The sequence below is a fragment of the Mustela lutreola genome, chromosome 3, assembly GCF_030435805.1.
Source record: "Mustela lutreola isolate mMusLut2 chromosome 3, mMusLut2.pri, whole genome shotgun sequence".
Lineage (NCBI taxonomy): Eukaryota > Metazoa > Chordata > Mammalia > Carnivora > Mustelidae > Mustela > Mustela lutreola.
In genome coordinates, this window is record NC_081292.1 from 42,247,768 (window position 1) to 42,270,000 (window position 22,233).

Consider the following 22,233-nt stretch of genomic DNA (forward strand, 5'->3'; position numbering starts at 1 on the left):
TAAAGATTTTTATTTATTTGACAGACAGAGATCACAAGTAGGTAGAGAGGCAGGCAGAGACAGAGGAGGAAGCAAGCTCCCTGCTGAGCAGATAGTCCAATGCAGGGCTCCATCCCAGGACTCTGAGATCATGACCTGAGCGGAAGGCAGAGGTTTAAAACCCACTGAGCCATCCAGGCACCCCTCAGATGACATTTTTTATCCTAACAATAAAGTTATTTCTTTTCATGTTTCTTAGAAACCAGCAATGCTAAAGCTCTCAGATATTCTCAGAAAAATCTCATCTAACTCCAGCTACAACTTAAAGCATCAATTGGCTTTTGTTAATGAATTAAATTATACCATACATTGTTTCTTGAGGGAAATATATTTTAGAGGTTAAATACCTGAGCAGGGAGCCCAATGTGGGGCTCGATCCCAGCTCAAGAGCATGACCTGAGCAGAAGGAGATGTGTAAATGACTAAGCCACCCAGGTACCCCTAGAATGTATCACTTTAAAAGCTCAGATCCTACTTAGTGATTATACAAATGAAAACATTACCTGAAATTTGTGACATTCTACAAATTCCACAACATTGTTTTTCCTTATAACCTAATCTGATTTTTGCTTTTTCCCAGTTTAAGGCCAAACCTCCTGCTGTGAATTTCAAACTAACTGGAGAGACAGATGGCATATTTCAGATACAATCAGATGGACTTCTGTATCATAACAAAGCCTTGGATAGAGAAACAAGAGCTGTCCACAGACTCCAGGTGAATTGAGAACAGACCAAGGAACCTAACTCCAACCTCTCTGGGCACCCTTTAGCATTGTCCTGGAAGTATCACTAGCACCTTCATCTCTTTCATAGAATCCTTGAGAATCTTTCATAGAATCCAGCTCTCTTGACATCAATGGCATGCATTGCAAATCTCATTTGTCCATTTTTTTACGAATGATTAAGAGATACCCTTTGGGTATGGCAAAGATACCCTCTTCTTCAGGGTTTTTAATCAGAGTAACCCAATTTGAATCGCCAAAGCCCTCAGATGGCATTGGTTGTTCAAGTATGGCCATGATCAAGCACTTGGATCAAACCAAGCCAACACTTCTCTGATATGTCAGGTATCTCCCTGTGGCTATTGTGTGGGCTTTAGACCTACAGAGAAAGCAGCATCAGTATGGGGATGGAGGTCCTGGGGGTCTTGCAAGAAGCAGAAATATCCAACATTCAGAGACTCTAACTAAAGAGAACTTCTCCCTCTTTGTCCTCCTTAGTTTTTCATGGTAGGCATCTGAATACACAGGAATGGTAGGGAGCTAATCGTAGAAAAAAAGGAGCAAACAAAACTTTCCATCTGGTAACTTCTATTGGCTTTGCAGGTTGACCACTAAAATGAACATGGCACTTCCATAGCCTCCCATAGTCAAAATGTTCTTACTTCACTATTTAGAAAAAAAGCATGTCCAGTGTCTAGCATACCATACTGCTGGGAAAACACAGCCATGATTAGCAGAGTTTAACTGATTGGGTCCCTGTTTTAGTAACTCCCAAATGGGGCTTTTATGGATGTCTTTCTCCCCTACGGTCACCAGGTTATTGGATCTTTGGCTCTAATTTTCTTCAACTGGCTTTTTGGTGTGTGATAGGAAGTTCAGACTTATATAGGTGGTTTTCTTTTCCTTTCTACACCAGGTCTCAACCCTGGATGCTCAAGGAGCTACAGTGGAGGGCCCAGTTCCCATCACCATAGAAGTGAAGGACATCAATGACAATCGACCCATGTTTCTCCAGCAAAAGTATGAAGGCTCAGTCAGACAGAATTCTCGTCCAGGTAAAAGACAGGAGTCTGGAGCTATGTATGGAAAGGTGGAAGGATTTCAGGCAGAAGAGCAGATCTGTGTGGCTAAAAGCTGCAGCATCACTCATTTAGCACTTCCTGTCATACTTAAATTTAATGGCAGTCCCCTAGGAGTTATTATCCTCATTGCTCTAAGACATGGTTTCTCAGCTTTGGCCCTATTGACATCTTGGGACCGGTAAGTCTCTTTTTGTCAGGGGCTGTTCTGTGCATTGTAGGGTTTTTAACAAATTCCCTGACATCTACTTACCAGATGCAACAACAAAAATGCCTTCAGACATTGCCAAATGTCACCTGGGGGGAGAAATCACCCCAGTTAAGAACTATGATTCTAGAATGAGCTTTAGAATACCTTAGAGCTCTAGGACACTCAAGAATACTCTGGAAAGGTGAGCTCACTCTCCAAAATTCTCTCAGAAATCTTCATGCTCCTGGTCACTTTGGGCTCCCAGTTCCTTTTCTTCTCTTACTTACAACTCCTACTTACAGCTCATCCCTTCACTTTGCTTCTACCCTTTTCCATAAAAACCATAGGTGTGTGACTCTATTGAAGATTTGGGGAGATGAAGGAGCATTATGTTATAATACGAATATGAAGAAAATAAATGTGAATATCAGACTTTGGAGTTCTCAGAAATGCTCTTGGCCATTTCTACCAACTCACTGTCAAATTTCCTTCTATGTTACTTAATCTTCTCTCTCTCGCTCTTCAATGCCCACTTCCAGTAACTCAGGAAGATAATTCCTTCTACTTTATTATGTAGAGCATCTTTGTTCCTGAACTTACAACCACAGACTCACTTATGAATTCTGCTAAATAAGAATCTTTCAAGTCTTACCCTTTCTCTCTTTACTAATAGGCTCTTCTAGATCAGTGGTTCCAAAACTTTTGGTCTCAGGGCTCCTGTGTTCTTTTAAAAATTATTAATAACTTCAAAGAACTTTAAAAAAATATATGGGTTCTATCCAGTGATATGCTGGTAAATGTTTAATAGCTGTCTCTCTGAGGAGAAAAGCCCTGATCTGTAGGATTGTCCAATTTCTGTGGTATAAATATTGCCACCATGGCTTATTTAGCTACCAATGGTGTTAATAATTGGCTCACAAAAATTTCTGGAAATTCAGCCTTTGGCTGTCATGAGCTGACTCTAGCACATCACTGATTATGTTTACCAATACCTCATTAGAATTAAAAAAATTTAATTTGTGTAAGTAATAATAAGCACATTTTAGTGAAAAATAAATATTTTCAAAGACAAAAAGAATGATTAAGAATGGCTTTGTTTTAATCTTTGCACATCTCTTTAATGACTAGAGTAATTAGCTAAGAACAATTGGATTCTTGTATCTTTTTCTTCATCCATTCTGTTGTCATATTGCTGTTTGGGTTGAAGCATATGAGGCAAAACTGGCCTCACATAGATAGGCAGTTGGAAAAGGGAGGAGTATCGTAATAGCATTTTCACATAACTGTGGATATTCTTTGATACTATACCAGAACTTAAGAAGTTCTTAAAAGCTGGTGACAATGTGAAATCTGAAACTATATCAATGCCTTTTTTGGATAACTCCTTTATGTTAAAATTCATTGAATTATATTGTGCTGCAGTGGATCTTTTACACATGCATGAATTTTGACTCCATCAAAGCTAAAAATAATCTCAAAGACGCCTACAAGTCCCTGGACCATACTTCGAGAAGCCCATCTTAATGGAAGGAAGTCAAATAAAGATTTATCTCCCCACTAGTATAAATTCCCCCATTCCATCTCTGCCTCTTAGAAGATAAAAGTGTCTATGGTTGGTCTGGATTTCAATTAACATCTTTTTCCCGCTCTGGGGATATTTTGTTTAACAGGAAAACCCTTCATGTATGTCAATGCTACAGACCCTGATGATCCAGCCACTCCCAATGGTCAGCTTCTTTATGAAATTGTCATCCAGCTTCCCATGATCAACAACATCATGTACTTTCAGATCAACAACAAAACGGGAGGAATTTCACTTACCGTAGACGGTAAGTTGAGTGATGCCCTCATGGGACTGTCTGAGTCAGAAAAAGGAACCCAGATCTGTGTTACCTTTGGAGATGTTTCCTTTTTTCTTCTTTCCTACTTCCCATAGGATCCCGGGAATTGGATCCATCGAAGAATCCTTCCTACAGTTTGGTGGTCTCAGTGAAGGACATGGGAGGCCAGAATGAGAATTCTTTCAGTGACAGCACATCCGTGGATATAATAGTGAATGAGAATATTTGGAAAGCACCAGAACCTGTGGAGATTGTAGAAAACTCAACTGATCCTCACCCCATCAAAATCACTCAGGTAGTGCCCAAGGAGTGCTTTGAGCTCACTAGATAAATGGCCTTACTTTGTGGAGGTCCACTCTCATGGTCTTCAGTGATATATTTATTTGGTACATTTACATAGTATAATTATAAAACAAACGAAGTAGACAAAGTCTCTGGCCCCAAGACTCTGGAGTTTATTAGTTTATTATCATGGGTAAACTCTGGTCTTTACCAGCTTGGGTTCAGATACATACACACACATGTGCACACTCGTTACTGCATGTACAAACTTTAAAAGAGAACTTCACTCCCCTTCCCCTTCCAAGTAAATACCACTAATATTTGTTTACTGTTAGTAATATAGTATAGTCAGTAGTGTAGGATATGGCTGCACTGGAGTGGGTTGTATATGGTGTACAAGGTATGTACATATGTATACATATTGTACATATATTGTACATATATGTATATATGTACATATATATGATTTGAATAGGAGTTTGTAAATATTTTTGAAAGGTTGTGTCTTATTCTTGTGAGAAAACTTTATCCAGTAGACACATCAGATCATAGACTGAAGGACAGACATATGACTGGCTAAGAGCAGGAGTCAAGTAGGCAACCTGTACTCTTGGTACCATCCTCCCACAACTCCACCTCTTATGTGTCCCTCCTTTTCATTCACATGTCTCCCTCTTCCCACCTCCATGGTAGGAGCTCTTACCGGGGGTGCCCTCCTACCTTTGATCCTGGAAATCCATTCTTGGCTTCACCCAGATCTTATCTCTTCTGGAAGATCAGGAAGCTCCTTGACATGAAAACTGTGGGTTAGTGAAAGAGCACTGATTTAGAAGCAGATGACCAAAACCATGTGCCTGCTCCATTATTTTAATGATTGATCATAAATAAGCTATTATCTCTTCTAAGACCCAACTTCTCATCAATAAAATAGGGATAACAGCACCTCTCTGGTTGATGTGGAGATTAACTCAGAGATAATATCTGTGAAAGTAGATAAAATGTATCAATGTTATGAGTCTCAGTTTGTAGTTCCCCTAACGTTTTTCTGAATGGGTGATGTTGTTAAGGTGGCACTGGAATGGCCCATCCCATCATATCTATTGTCTATCTTAAAAGGATTTTTAATTATTGAAATGTTGAATTCATCAACTTCACTTTAATGGCATGGGTCGGGGGGAAGAATGAAAGCAAGAGGTATTCTGCTTTACCAGCTAAGAAAATGTGTCATGAGAATTTCAGACTTAAGCCTTTACTAAAGTCTTATTTATTATTTAGGTTATGACCAGAAGGACTAATAAATGCTAAAAAGAACAAACATACTTATTTGCTCTCAAGGCTCTTGAAGTAGAGAAATACTAAGGTGCTACACTTGATACTTAGGCCTGGGGGAAAGTGCTTTGGGTTTCTTGAATCCTGAGAAGAAGAATGGAGGGGGACAGCTCAAGAGAAAAGAAGTCTGACTGAATTTTTAGGATACAAGGGAACTCCCTTAGAAGCAAGAACACAGTCTTTGGCTTGGACAGAAGGTGGTGCTTAAATAACTAACAAGGGACCAGGGTGGCTCCTCGATGCCCTTCCTGAGCTGGTCTAAGAGAATAGTTCATTCAGATAGTTGTAGTGCTTGGGCGAGTCACTGAAACATTGTGGCCTAGGTTTCTCAGTCATAAAATGGGTATATCAGTCTTCAGGTCAAGATGGCGGAGAAGTAGCAAGCTGAGACTGCTTCAGCTAGCCGGAGATCAGCTAGATAGCTTATCTAAAGATTGCAAACACCTGAAAATCCATCGGCAGATCGAAGAGAAGAAGAACAGCAATTCTGGAAACAGAAAAACAACCACTTTCTGAAAGGTAGGACCGGCGGAGAAGTGAATCCAAAGCGACGGGAAGATAGACCCCGGGGGGAGGGGCCGGCTCCCGGCAAGCGGCGGAGCAACCGCGCACAAAATCAGGACTTTTAAAAGTCTGCTCCGCGGAGGGACATCGCTCCAGAGGCTAAACCGGAGCGAAGCCCACGCGGGGTCAGCGTGGCCTCAGGTCCCGCAGGGTCACAGAAGGATCGGGGGTGTCTGAGTGTCGCAGAGCTTGCGGGTATTGGAACGGGAAAGCCGGCTACAGAGACAGAGCCGACAGTAAGCTCGCAGCTCCGTGTTACCTTGAACCGGTCGCAGGCTCGGTGAGCTCGGAGCGCGGCCGGAGGTCAGGCAGACGGGAGTAACTGGGCGCTGTTCTCTGAGGGCGCACTGAGGAGTGGGGCCCTGGGCTCTCGGCTCCTCCGGGCCGGAGACCAGGAGGCCGCCATTTGTATTCCCGTCCTCTGGAACTCTACGGAAAGCGCTCAGGGAACAAAAGCTCCTGAAAGCAAACCCGAGCGGATTACTCACCCCGGCCCCGGGTAAGGGCGGTGTAATTCCGCCTGGGGCAAAGACACTTGAAAATCACTACAACAGGCCCCTCCCCCAGAAGATCAACAAGAAATCCAGCCGAGACCAAGCTCACCTACCAAGGAGTGCGGTTTCAATACCAAGGAGAGCAGCAGAATTCCAGAGGAGGAGAAAGCCAAGCACGGAACTCATGGCTTTTTTCCTGTGATTTTTTTTAGTCTTGCAGTTAATTTAATTTTTTCTTTTTCATTTTTTTTTTTTTTTCTCGCCTTCGGGTAAAATTTTTTTTTTTTTTTTAACTGTTACCTTTTTCTTTTTTAACGATTTTTTACTAGTTTATCTAATATATATATATATTTTTTTACATTTTTCTTAGGTGTTTTCTTTTTTAAAAAAAAATTCTTTTCTTTTTTTTTTTTTTTTTTTTTTTTTTTTCTTTTTTCTTTCTTCCTTTTTGAACCTCTTTTTATCCCCTTTCTCCCCACTCACGATTTTGGATCTCTTCTAATTTGGCTAAAGCATATTTTCCTGGGGTTGTTGCCACCCTTTTAGTATTTTACTTGCCCCTTCATTTACTCTTATCTGGACAAAATGACAAGACGTAAAAATTCACCACAAAAAAAAGAACAAGAGGCAGTACCGAAGGCTAGGGACCTAATCAATACAGACATCGGTAATATGTCAGATTTAGAGTTCAGAATGACAATTCTCAAGGTTCTAGCCGGGCTCGAAAAAGGCATGGAAGATATTAGAGAAACCCTCTCGAGAGATATAAAAGCCCTTTCTGGAGAAATAAAAGAACTAAAATCTAACCAAGTTGAAATCAAAAAAGCTATTAATGAGGTGCAATCAAAAATGGAGGCTCTCACTGCTAGGATAAATGAGGCAGAAGAAAGAATTAGTGATATAGAAGACCAAATGACAGAGAATAAAGAAGCTGATCAAAAGAGGGACAAACAGCTACTGGACCACGAGGGGAGAATTCGAGAAATAAGTGACACCATAAGACGAAACAACATTAGAATAATTGGGATTCCAGAAGAAGAAGAAAGTGAGAGGGGAGCAGAAGGTATACTGGAGAGAATTATTGGGGAGAATTTCCCCAATATGGCAAAGGGAACAAGCATCAAAATTCAGGAGGTTCAGAGAATGCCCCTCAAAATAAATAAGAATAGGCCCACACCCCGTCACATAATAGTAAAATTTACAAGTCTCAATGACAAAGAGAAAATCCTGAAAGCAGCCCGGGAAAAGAAGTCTGTAACATACAATGGTAAAAATATTAGATTGGCAGCTGACTTATCCACAGAGACCTGGCAGGCCAGAAAGAGCTGGCATGATATTTTCAGAGCACTAAACGAGAAAAACATGCAGCCAAGAATACTATATCCAGCTAGGCTATCATTGAAAATAGAAGGAGAGATTAAAAGCTTCCAGGACAAACAACAACTGAAAGAATTTGCAAATACCAAACCAGCTCTACAGGAAATATTGAAAGGGGTCCTCTAAGCAAAGAGAGAGCCTACAAGTGGTAGATCAGAAAGGAACAGAGACCATATACAGTAACAGTCACCTTACAGGCAATACAATGGCACTAAATTCATATCTCTCAATAGTTACCCTGAATGTGAATGGGCTAAATGCCCCTGTCAAAAGACACAGGGTATCAGAATGGATAAAAAAACAAAACCCATCTATATGTTGCCTCCAAGAAACACATTTTAAGCCCGAAGACACCTCCAGATTTAAAGTGAGGGGGTGGAAAAGAATTTACCATGCTAATGGACATCAGAAGAAAGCAGGAGTGGCAATCCTTATATCAGATCAATTAGATTTTAAGCCAAAGACTGTAATAAGAGATGAGGAAGGACACTATATCATACTCAAAGGGTCTGTCCAACAAGAAGATTTAACAATTTTAAATATCTATGCCCCCAACGTGGGAGCAGCCAACTATATAAACCAATTAATAACAAAATCAAAGAAACACATAAACAACAATACAATAATAGTAGGGGACTTTAATATTCCCCTCACTGAAATGGACAGGTCATCCAAGCAAAAGATCAGCAAGGAAATAAAGGCCTTAAATGACACACTGGACCAGATGGACATCACAGATATATTCAGAATATTTCATCCCAAAGCAACAGAATACACATTCTTCTCTAGTGCACATGGAACATTCTCCAGAATAGATCACATCCTCGGTCCTAAATCAGGACTCAACCGGTATCAAAAGATTGGGATCATTCCCTGCATATTTTCAGACCACAATGCTCTAAAGCTAGAACTCAACCACAAAAGGAAGTTTGGAAAGAACCCAAATACATGGAGACTAAACAGTATCCTTCTAAAGAATGAATGGGTCAACCGGGAAATTAAAGAAGAATTGAAAAAAATCATGGAAACAAATGATAATGAAAATACAACGGTTCAAAATCTGTGGGACACAACAAAGGCAGTCCTGAGAGGAAAATATATAGCGGTACAAGCCTTTCTCAAGAAACAAGAAAGGTCTCAGGTACACAACCTAACCCTACACCTAAAGGAGCTGGAGAAAGAACAAGAAAGAAACGCTAAGCCCAGCAGGAGAAGAGAAATCATAAAGATCAGAGCAGAAATCAATGAAATAGAAACCAAAAAAACAATAGAACAAATCAACGAAACTAGGAGCTGGTTCTTTGAAAGAATTAATAAAATTGATAAACCCCTGGCCCGACTTATCAAAAAGAAAAGAGAAAGGACCCAAATAAATAAAATCATGAATGAAAGAGGAGAGATCACAACTAACACCAAGGAAATACAAACTATTATAAGAACATACTATGAGCAACTCTACGGCAATAAATTTGACAATCTGGAAGAAATGGATGCATTCCTAGAAACATATAAACTACCACAACTGAACCATGAAGAAATAGAAAGCCTGAACAGACCCATAACCAGTAAGGAGATTGAAACAGTCATTAAAAATCTCCAAACAAACAAAAGCCCAGGGCCAGACGGCTTCCCGGGGGAATTCTACCAAACATTTAAAGAAGAACTAATTCCTATTCTCCTGAAACTGTTCCAAAAAATAGAAATGGAAGGAAAACTTCCAAACTCATTTTATGAGGCCAGCATCACCTTGATCCCAAAACCAGACAAGGATCCCACCAAAAAAGAGAGCTATAGACCGATATCCTTGATGAACACAGATGCGAAAATACTCAACAAAATACTAGCCAATCGGATTCAACAGTACATTAAAAAGATTATTCACCACGACCAAGTGGGATTTATTCCAGGGCTGCAAGGTTGGTTCAACATCCGCAAATCAGTCAATGTGATACAACACATCAATAAAAGTAAGAACAAGAACCATATGATACTCTCAATAGATGCTGAAAAAGCATTTGACAAAGTACAACATCCCTTCCTGATCAAAACTCTTCAAAGTGTAGGGATAGAGGGCACATACCTCAATATCATCAAAGCCATCTATGAAAAACCCACCGCAAATATCATTCTCAATGGAGAAAAACTGAAAGCTTTTCCGCTAAGGTCAGGAACACGGCAGGGATGTCCATTATCACCACTGCTATTCAACATCGTACTAGAGGTCCTAGCCTCAGCAATCAGACAACAAAAGGAAATTAAAGGCATCCAAATCGGCAAAGAAGAAGTCAAATTATCACTCTTCGCAGATGATATGATACTCTATGTGGAAAACCCAAAAGACTCCACTCCAAAACTGCTAGAACTTATACAGGAATTCAGTAAAGTGTCAGGATATAAAATCAATGCACAGAAATCAGTTGCATTTCTCTACACCAACAGCAAGACAGAAGAAAGAGATATTAAGGAGTCAATCCCATTTACAATTGCATCCAAAACCATAAGATACCTAGGAATAAACCTAACCAAAGAGACACAGAATCTATACTCAGAAAACTATAAAGTACTCATGAAAGAAATTGAGGAAGACACAAAGAAATGGAAAAATGTTCCATGCTCCTGGATTGGAAGAATAAATATTGTGAAAATGTCTATGCTACCTAAAGCAATCTACACATTTAATGCAATTCCTATCAAAGTACCATCCATCTTTTTCAAAGAAATGGAACAAATAATGCTAAAATTTATATGGAACCAGAAAAGACCTCGAATAGCCAAAGGGATATTGAAAAAGAAAGCCAACGTTGGTGGCATCACAATTCCGGACTTCAAGCTCTATTACAAAGCTGTCATCATCAAGACAGCATGGTACTGGCACAAAAACAGACACATAGATCAATGGAACAGAATAGAGAGCCCAGAAATAGACCCTCAACTCTATGGTCAACTAATCTTCGACAAAGCAGGAAAGAATGTCCAATGGAAAAAAGACAGCCTTTTCAATAAATGGTGCTGGGAAAATTGGACAGCCACATGCAGAAAAATGAAATTGGACCATTTCCTTACACCACACACAAAAATAGACTCAAAATGGATGAAGGACCTCAATGTACGAAAGGAGTCCATCAAAATCCTTGAGGAGAACACGGGCAGCAACCTCTTCGACCTCTGCCGCAGCAACATCTTCCTAGGAACAACGCAAAAGGCAAGGGAAGCAAGGGAAAAAATGAACTACTGGGATTTCATCAAGATCAAAAGCTTTTGCACAGCAAAGGAAACAGTTAACAAAATCAAAAGACAACTGACAGAATGGGAGAAGATATTTGCAAACGACATATCAGATAAAGGACTAGTGTCCAGAATCTATAAAGAACTTAGCAAACTCAACACCCAAAGAACAAATAATCCAATCAAGAAATGGGCAGAAGACATGAACAGACATTTCTGCAAAGAAGACATCCAGATGGCCAACAGACACATGAAAAAGTGCTCCATATCACTCGGCATCAGGGAAATACAAATCAAAACCACAATGAGATATCACCTCACACCAGACAGAATGGCTAAAATCAACAAGTCAGGAAATGACAGATGCTGGCGAGGATGCGGAGAAAGGGGAACCCTCCTACACTGTTGGTGGGAATGCAAGCTGGTGCAGCCACTCTGGAAAACAGCATGGAGGTTCCTCAAAATGTTGAAAATAGAACTGCCCTATGACCCAGCAATTGCACTATTGGGTATTTACCCTAAAGATACAAATGTAGTGATCCAAAGGGACACATGCACCCGAATGTTTATAGCAGCAATGTCCACAATAGCCAAACTATGGAAAGAACCTAGATGTCCATCAACAGATGAATGGATCAAGAAGATGTGGTATATATACACAATGGAATACTATGCAGCCATCAAAAGAAATGAAATCTTGCCATTTGCAACAACATGGATGGAACTAGAGCGTATCATGCTTAGCGAAATAAGTCAAGCAGAGAAAGACAACTATCATATGATCTCCCTGATATGAGGAAGTGGTGATGCAACATGGAGGCTTAAGTGGGTAGAAGAATAAATGAAACAAGATGGGATTGGGAGGGAGACAAACCATAAGTGACTCTTAATCTCACAAAACAAACTGAGGGATGCCGGGGGGAGGGGGTTGGGGAGAAGGGGGTGGGATTATGGACATTGGGGAGGGTATGTGATTTGGTGAGTGCTGTGAAGTGTGTAAACCTGGTGATTCACAGACCTGGGGATAAAAATATATGTATATAAAAAATATATGTTTATAAAAAATAAAAAATTAAAAAAAAAAAAAAAAAAAAAAAAAATAAAGTGAGGGGGTGGAAAAGAATTTACCATGCTAATGGACATCAGAAGAAAGCAGGAGTGGCAATCCTTATATCAGATCAATTAGATTTTAAGCCAAAGACTGTAATAAGAGATGAGGAAGGACACTATATCATACTCAAAGGGTCTGTCCAACAAGAAGATTTAACAATTTTAAATATCTATGCCCCCAACGTGGGAGCAGCCAACTATATAAACCAATTAATAACAAAATCAAAGAAACACATAAACAACAATACAATAATAGTAGGGGACTTTAATATTCCCCTCACTGAAATGGACAGGTCATCCAAGCAAAAGATCAGCAAGGAAATAAAGGCCTTAAATGACACACTGGACCAGATGGACATCACAGATATATTCAGAATATTTCATCCCAAAGCAACAGAATACACATTCTTCTCTAGTGCACATGGTACATTCTCCAGAATAGATCACATCCTCGGTCCTAAATCAGGACTCAACCAGTATCAAAAGATTGGGATCATTCCCTGCATATTTTCAGACCACAATGCTCTAAAGCTAGAACTCAACCACAAAAGGAAGTTTGGAAAGAACCCAAATACATGGAGACTAAACAGTATCCTTCTAAAGAATGAATGGGTCAACCGGGAAATTAAAGAAGAATTGAAAAAAATCATGGAAACAAATGATAATGAAAATACAACGGTTCAAAATCTGTGGGACACAACAAAGGCAGTCCTGAGAGGAAAATATATAGCGGTACAAGCCTTTCTCAAGAAACAAGAAAGGTCTCAGGTACACAACCTAACCCTACACCTAAAGGAGCTGGAGAAGGAACAAGAAAGAAACCCTAAGCCCAGCAGGAGAAGAGAAATCATAAAGATCAGAGCAGAAATCAATGAAATAGAAACCAAAAAAACAATAGAACAAATCAACGAAACTAGGAGCTGGTTCTTTGAAAGAATTAATAAAATTGATAAACCCCTGGCCCGACTTATCAAAAAGAAAAGAGAAAGGACCCAAATAAATAAAATCATGAATGAAAGAGGAGAGATCACAACTAACACCAAGGAAATACAAACTATTATAAGAACATACTATGAGCAACTCTACGGCAATAAATTTGACAATCTGGAAGAAATGGATGCATTCCTAGAAACATATAAACTACCACAACTGAACCATGAAGAAATAGAAAGCCTGAACAGACCCATAACCAGTAAGGAGATTGAAACAGTCATTAAAAATCTCCAAACAAACAAAAGCCCAGGGCCAGACGGCTTCCCGGGGGAATTCTACCAAACATTTAAAGAAGAACTAATTCCTATTCTCCTGAAACTGTTCCAAAAAATAGAAATGGAAGGAAAACTTCCAAACTCATTTTATGAGGCCAGCATCACCTTGATCCCAAAACCAGACAAGGATCCCACCAAAAAAGAGAGCTATAGACCGATATCCTTGATGAACACAGATGCGAAAATACTCAACAAAATACTAGCCAATCGGATTCAACAGTACATTAAAAAGATTATTCACCACGACCAAGTGGGATTTATTCCAGGGCTGCAAGGTTGGTTCAACATCCGCAAATCAGTCAATGTGATACAACACATCAATAAAAGTAAGAACAAGAACCATATGATACTCTCAATAGATGCTGAAAAAGCATTTGACAAAGTACAACATCCCTTCCTGATCAAAACTCTTCAAAGTGTAGGGATAGAGGGCACATACCTCAATATCATCAAAGCCATCTATGAAAAACCCACCGCAAATATCATTCTCAATGGAGAAAAACTGAAAGCTTTTCCGCTAAGGTCAGGAACACGGCAGGGATGTCCATTATCACCACTGCTATTCAACATCGTACTAGAGGTCCTAGCCTCAGCAATCAGACAACAAAAGGAAATTAAAGGCATCCAAATCGGCAAAGAAGAAGTCAAATTATCACTCTTCGCAGATGATATGATACTATATGTGGAAAACCCAAAAGACTCCACTCCAAAACTGCTAGAACTTATACAGGAATTCAGTAAAGTGTCAGGATATAAAATCAATGCACAGAAATCAGTTGCATTTCTCTACACCAACAGCAAGACAGAAGAAAGAGATATTAAGGAGTCAATCCCATTTACAATTGCATCCAAAACCATAAGATACCTAGGAATAAACCTAACCAAAGAGACACAGAATCTATACTCAGAAAACTATAAAGTACTCATGAAAGAAATTGAGGAAGACACAAAGAAATGGAAAAATGTTCCATGCTCCTGGATTGGAAGAATAAATATTGTGAAAATGTCTATGCTACCTAAAGCAATCTACACATTTAATGCAATTCCTATCAAAGTACCATCCATCTTTTTCAAAGAAATGGAACAAATAATTCTAAAATTTATATGGAACCAGAAAAGACCTCGAATAGCCAAAGGGATATTGAAAAAGAAAGCCAACGTTGGTGGCATCACAATTCCGGACTTCAAGCTCTATTACAAAGCTGTCATCATCAAGACAGCATGGTACTGGCACAAAAACAGACACATAGATCAATGGAACAGAATAGAGAGCCCAGAAATAGACCCTCAACTCTATGGTCAACTAATCTTCGACAAAGCAGGAAAGAATGTCCAATGGAAAAAAGACAGCCTTTTCAATAAATGGTGCTGGGAAAATTGGACAGCCACATGCAGAAAAATGAAATTGGACCATTTCCTTACACCACACACAAAAATAGACTCAAAATGGATGAAGGACCTCAATGTACGAAAGGAATCCATCAAAATCCTTGAGGAGAACACGGGCAGCAACCTCTTCGACCTCTGCCGCAGCAACATCTTCCTAGGAACAACGCAAAAGGCAAGGGAAGCAAGGGAAAAAATGAACTACTGGGATTTCATCAAGATCAAAAGCTTTTGCACAGCAAAGGAAACAGTTAACAAAATCAAAAGACAACTGACAGAATGGGAGAAGATATTTGCAAACGACATATCAGATAAAGGACTAGTGTCCAGAATCTATAAAGAACTTAGCAAACTCAACACCCAAAGAACAAATAATCCAATCAAGAAATGGGCAGAAGACATGAACAGACATTTCTGCAAAGAAGACATCCAGATGGCCAACAGACACATGAAAAAGTGCTCCATATCACTTGGCATCAGGGAAATACAAATCAAAACCACAATGAGATATCACCTCACACCAGTCAGAATGGCTAAAATCAACAAGTCAGGAAATGACAGATGCTGGCGAGGATGCGGAGAAAGGGGAACCCTCCTACACTGTTGGTGGGAATGCAAGCTGGTGCAGCCACTCTGGAAAACAGCATGGAGGTTCCTCAAAATGTTGAAAATAGAACTGCCCTATGACCCAGCAATTGCACTATTGGGTATTTACCCTAAAGATACAAATGTAGTGATCCAAAGGGACACATGCACCCGAATGTTTATAGCAGCAATGTCCACAATAGCCAAACTATGGAAAGAACCTAGATGTCCATCAACAGATGAATGGATCAAGAAGATGTGGTATATATACACAATGGAATACTATGCAGCCATCAAAAGAAATGAAATCTTGCCATTTGCAACAACATGGATGGAACTAGAGCGTATCATGCTTAGCGAAATAAGTCAAGCAGAGAAAGACAACTATCATATGATCTCCCTGATATGAGGAAGTGGTGATGCAACATGGAGGCTTAAGTGCGTAGAAGAATAAATGAAACAAGATGGGATTGGGAGGGAGACAAACCATAAGTGACTCTTAATCTCACAAAACAAACTGAGGGTTGCCGGGGGGAGGGGGTTGGGGAGAAGGGGGTGGGATTATGGACATTGGGGAGGGTATGTGATTTGGTGAGTGCTGTGAAGTGTGTAAACCTGGTGATTCACAGACCTGGGGATAAAAATATATGTATATAAAAAATATATGTTTATAAAAAATAAAAAATAAAAAAAAAAAAAAAAAAAAAAATGGGTATATCACTCTACTTCACCGGGTCTTTGAGAATTTAATGAGATAATACTTAAAGGTGTTTAGAATTGTATCTGGCTTGTGGCAAGCCCCCAATAGGTGTTGTTATTAGTATTAGAGTATCATAGAGGCTGTGCTACTGTCTCTAGCAAGTGGACTGATCTTACTATTGAGTTTACTTATTTTTTTGCCAAGTTGTTTACAAACAACACTAGGGGTTGGCAATTATTCTTATCTCTGAAGTCTTTAAGACTAAATATTCAGGGGAGGGATGCACTTTCCTTAGGTACGATTTGTCTTGCTTAAATCATGGCATGGAGACAAGGTTAGAGTGTCTCCTGTTGTTCTGAACATCCTCACTGGGGAGTTTCAGGAGCTTGTCGTACATCTCGACTTTGTTCTCAGAGAGTAGCAGCTGCAAATTACATTTTGTTTCATGGATAGGAAGACTCCACAGTCAGACTTCCAAAAGAACAACCCACAGCCCCATTAGAGGGTTCACAAGGAATTTCTTTAGAGAAGAAAAATACTCCTGTATGATTTTTTTGAGTACTATAACTTGGTAAAAGAAGAAGAAGAAGAGGCTTATTTTAGTTGAATATGAAGTAGTTATAAAAAACCACAGACATACAAATAAGATTTTTGGAAATTTTGAATTGAGAACCAGAGAAGTGTTTCTTCCTTTCCAGTTCTCTTGGTCCTGATATGTCTCTCCTGACCACTCACTGTGGGCCTTATAGGTGCAGTGGAATGAGCCAGGTGCACGATACTCCCTAACTGGCAAGGAGAAGGGGCCCAAATTCCCATTTTCAATTGACGAGGAAGGAGGCATTTATGTGACTCAGCCCTTGGACCGAGAAGAAAAGGATTCGGTGAGTAAGTCTGGGAAGAGTTTCACGGCCAACAAAGCCAAGACTCCTGTGCCCATGGACATCTCAGGGAAGAATTGATTTTACTTAAAAATGACAACAAAAACCCCAAACTGTGTTCTGAACCCCAGCACATGATTGCTCTCAAAGATAAGAGAGCACCCTGCAGACCTGACCCATTTTATCTTGTTTCCCAGTTCGAAGTAAATTGAAAATAAAGGGCTAGATTAAATAACTGTTTTCTCTGCCTTTTAACAAGGATGATGGAGGAGTCCTGTCTTAACACTGATCTTCCTGTTGTAGTATGTTTTTTACGCTACAGCAATGGATGAGGGTGGAAGATTGCTTTCGGTACCGCTGGAAATTCGTGTGAAAGTTAAGGACATTAATGATAACCCACCTACATGTCCATCTGCAGTGACCGTTTTTGAGGTCCAGGAGAATGAAATTATAGGTAAGAAATGGCTGCTGCTCAAAGCCATGGACAAAGCATATGGACTGTCCTCTATATGTTACCTCTTCAATCCCCTTCTTGTCTCTACCAGGTAAAAGATAGGGAGGTAAGTGTGATCGGGGATCATCTGTGCATATCTGGCACAGCAGAGAGATTTGAATGCACTCTTGGAATCACACAGGTACAGTATTTCGGCTAAAAAATATATCTGGGAAGTGTTCTTAAATTGGAGCTTTTGAAACTACTACCACCACTGTGTCCATCATTACTCCCACTACTATTATTGTTACTAGTACTAGTACTACTATTACTTCTACACCCTTACCACTACCACTGGCACCATAACCACTTATGCCAGTATCTTGTATACATATGTAAGGTTATCTCACTTGCAACGTTTCCCCGTAGATTCTTATTTGCCTTCTAACAATCTCAGGAACAGATAAAATCTCATCAAATTTGCTAAATAATTCAGATAAGTATTGATATCCAATGTCAGATACTCTGCAGTAAGCAAGCACCAAAAATGCAAGTTGACTTTTGACCCTTGATCTTCCTTCTCTAGGAATCAAATAATAGCTCAGGAAGGTAGTTGACGAAGTTCGAGTCCTACCTCTTTTTGTCCTTGCAAGTCTTTTTTACCTGCTTTGTTGGGTGTCACATGGTAGCTACTATGAGAGCCACTCCTCGGGCTCTGCTGTCCTTCTGAGTAGATCCTTCCTCCCATGCCTTGTGGACATTCTCATCATTTTCTTTTGATCATTCTACTCTTCTTACTATACATTTTTGACACAGTAGATGCCGTTCTGATTGCACCTGCTCCTGTGGCTTGTTTGCTCAATGTGCATTTTTTTGTTTGTTTGTTTTTAAAGATTTTATTTATTTATTTGACAGACAGAGATCATAAGTAGACAGAGAGGCAGGCAGAGAGAGACATGGAGGTAGGCTCCCTGCTGAGCGGAGAGCCTGATGCGGGGCTCAATCCCAGGACCCTGGGATCATGACATGAGCTGAAGGAAGAGGCTTGACCCACTGAGCCACCCAGGTGCCCCTCCATGTGCATGTTTTATTTTGTTTTGCTTTCTTGCTGTCAGGAGTCCTATAGAGGTGACCTGTTGTCAATGTGTTCTGCTTAGGGCCTGTCTTTTTCATTTATTCTAATGCTCACAGCAACAGGAAAGGTTACATGACAGCTTGAAGGATTTTAGTTAATTACAAGGAAGAATCTTCTGACAGTGATGTTGTGTAACAATGGAGTGAGTGACAATAGCCAAGAAATACTTGTGGCATCACCCTTTTTGAAAACCTCCCAAATTTCTGGTCTATGATGCTGAATGAAGGCAGAATTGAAGAACTTCCCAGATGATCCCTCAACCCTCTGTGTACAGGGCCTAACATTTGGTATATTTGTTATCTATTATTGCATAGCAAACCAAATGTTGTAGCTTCAAAAAACATTTATTATATGACAGCATCTGGGAGTCAGGAATCAGAGGGCAGCTCAGTTGCATACATTTGATTCAGAGGGAGAGCTTGGTGGGAGTAGGGGGCTGGCAGAGAGATCTTGAAAAATGGTGAGCAAGGTAAAAGGCAGTATTTTTATAACCTAATCTCTGAAGAGGCATCCATCACTTTTACCATATTCCATTGATTAGAAGTAAGTCACTAAGCCTAGCCCACACTCAGACAGAGAGGGTTACACTAAGGAATCAATTTGTGGGGGGTCACTGGGAACCATTTTAGAAGAGAGGATAGTACTAGTTTTCTGAGACTGGTGAGGAAGTCATTGTGGTAGGATAAATTGTTTAGGGTCCCGGAGAGCTATTTGCCTCTCTAAAGGTGAGAATTTATTTTGTGACATTATCTCACCAAGTGTCGAATTGTAGGCTTAATGGACCAGGAATTCTCATAAATCAACAGAGATTGAATTTATTCTTTATATTTAGCCTAAAAGAAGTACAAAACCATGTCCCTGTCCTTTGGGGGCTTACTGTGTAGCTCAATAAAATACTAAGTTATTCCCTAGTGTGTTGACATTCTCCTCTTTGGTGTCTTTTATTAGCCAGAACCTGTGGGACTTGTGTTCCCAAGTTTTAGCAGTGCTGATACTAATTCTGAAATTCCACTTGTTACCAAATCCTATGTGTTCATACAGAAAATTTAGCTTCTCATAAAAACCCCACCTCCTGAAAGTATTTCTGAGTGCCCCAAGGGATGCTGTAAATACCTCTGAGTCAGTTTGGGTTGCCATTCATTCCCGGCCTTTGTCCCTCAGAGACCTGGCCCTCCTTTTACTTCTGGCCCATCCAAAAAAGTTCTCTGCTCCCATGGGAGGCAGCCTCCCCTGGAGTTTCCCTGGTCACTGATGTCAACAGTCTTCATGGTGCCTCTGACAACGGAAATTTTCCTGCGGGGTGGGAGAAGAACGGTTTCCTCTGTGTCAAACTCACTTGCTGAGAGGAAAGGTCCATAGCAGGGCTGCTCTGACTCCAAAGGATCACAGAATTTAGTAAGATACTCTTTGATCCCAACACAGACACTTAAGGGCAGGTGCATGCCACAAAGGTGACGTGGTTGTAGTGGATTCAGCAAGAGCAGCTGCTACTCTGTTAGATAAATATTCACCTGTGCCCTGTTGACTATTATGCTCCCTCCCCAGCCCACAGGACACCTCTATATGGGTCCAGCTCTATTACAGACATAACACAGGCACTTTCTTACCTCCACCCTAAAAAAAAAAAAAAAAAAAAAGACAATGCCTCCAAATTTCCATGTAAGGTAGTGAATGCAAATTGGGGAAGGGATGAAACCTAAATCCACAACTGGGATATATTCACGTTTTAGCCCCACGATGGGATTTTTGCTCCCTGTTGGAAAACCACAATTGTCATTTCACAGAGCAAGATGATCCAGAACCTATTACAACTCACCCAGAACTGGAAGGAGCTGTGAGTCATATCCTCTGCCTTCTGGAACTCCCTAGACCGAAACACTCACAGGGATAAAACACATAGGGCCATAGACCACAGCAGGCGGGGGATGTATGCTTGTTCTTTGCCCTGTGTCATCTTCTGGGTAGGGTCAGTCCCTGCAGTTGTAGCATACAGCTGCTTAGAAGCAAGCCACAGTTGGCTTTTCCTCATCTAACACCAATTGTCTTGTCTGTCAGTGTCCAAGGATGGCTGTAACAAATCACCACAAACTTGGCTTCAAACAACAGAAATGTATTCTCTCATAGTTCTGGAGGCTGGAAGTCTAAAATCTAGTAGAGAATTCTTCCCAGCCTCTTCCAGATCCTGGTGGCTCCTGGCATTTCTTGGCTGCTTATGGCATAACTCTGGTTTCTGCCTCCTCCTTCATGTGGCCACTTCCTCTATGTATGTCTTGTGTCATCTCTTCTTCTAATAAGAACATCACTCTCTAGATTTAGGCCTACCCTAAATCCAGGATGCTTTCATCTCAAGATCCTTAATGAATTACATCTGTAGAGACTTTATTTCCAAATAAGGTCACATTTGAGGTTCCAGGTGGACATGAATTTTTGTAAGATGCTATTTGTTATGGGCTGAATTGTGTCCCCCCCTAAAATGCATATGGTGAAATCCTCACCCTCAGTACCTCAAAGGGGGACTATTATTGAGAGTTAGGGTCTTTAAAGATGTGGTAATTTAAAATACTGTCACTAGTAAAGGCTTTAATCCAATATGACTAGTGTCCCTCTAAGAAGAGAAAATCTGGACTGGACACATATAGAGGAATGATCATGTGAAGACACAGGAAGACAGCCATCTACAAGCCGACCTCTTGATCTTAGACCTTTAGCCTTCAAAAACTGTGAGAAAATTTATTTATGTTGTGAAATCTACCCAATCTATAGTACTTTGTTATGCTTGTCCTATCAGACTAATAATATACTGCTCAACACACTACATTATGGAAAGAGAAGAACCAAATAAATGTAAGAACTTGAGTGATTCAGCGCTTTCTAGGGACATGCTTATCCAGTGAAACCCTTTTGAATACAGTGGATTACATAGAATCTATAATGGATGGATTCCTTCTATTCTTTCTCCACAGGGAGCAATATTGGGACTTTTATTGCCCACGACGAGGATGAAGAAAACACTGTCAATAGTATTTTAGGATATAGAATTGTGGATCAAATCCCCAAATTTCCCAAGGAAGGACTCTTCCTGGTCCAAACCTACTCAGGAGTGTTCCAGTTAGCTGCACAGTCCTTGAAGAAGCAAGACACTCCACAGTATAATCTGACGGTAGAAGTGGCTGACAAAGGTTAGTGTCACATTTGCTGTCAAAAGTGGAGATCCTTGTTGTCCTTCTAGTTGTGCTTTGTTAGGCTGCCCTGGTGCTGGGCTGTATTACAGGATGCCATCTGAGAGCTCTTGCTTCCTTTGTAAGACACACATGGAGTGCAGAGGCACTGGGTCCAACATGGTAGAGGTCAGACTTATAGCTCAGGCAACATTATTGTGTTGGTTCCAGTCCTCGGAGAAGCAGATGCCAAGAGGGGATTAAATGTATAAGGATTTTATTAGGGGAAAGACCCATGAGAAAAAAAATGGGGGGTGGTGTCTGGAGAGGGCTGGGGGAACCATCAGACCATGGTATAAGCCTAAGCCTCAGTGAAGGAAGGCTGGTGGGAGAACAACAGACCACTAAGAGTTAAAAAAAATTGGCCAAGGTCACTGG

At 40.4% G+C, this 22,233-nt stretch overlaps 1 protein-coding gene across 5 annotated transcripts in view; it reads left to right on the forward strand.

Moving 5' to 3' along the window:
• Positions 1-22,233, forward strand: part of CDH17 (cadherin 17) — a 128,739-nt gene that overhangs the window by 75,039 nt on the left and 31,467 nt on the right. For all 5 annotated transcript variants that reach the window (XM_059166023.1, XM_059166027.1, XM_059166022.1 and 2 more), the window contains exons 4-10: positions 620-754; positions 1,678-1,816; positions 3,701-3,859; positions 3,967-4,166; positions 16,941-17,072; positions 17,373-17,523; positions 21,601-21,816. In XM_059166023.1, coding sequence (XP_059022006.1) covers positions 620-754; positions 1,678-1,816; positions 3,701-3,859; positions 3,967-4,166; positions 16,941-17,072; positions 17,373-17,523; positions 21,601-21,816 — 1,132 coding nt within the window. The remainder of the gene's footprint in view (positions 1-619; positions 755-1,677; positions 1,817-3,700; positions 3,860-3,966; positions 4,167-16,940; positions 17,073-17,372; positions 17,524-21,600; positions 21,817-22,233) is intronic.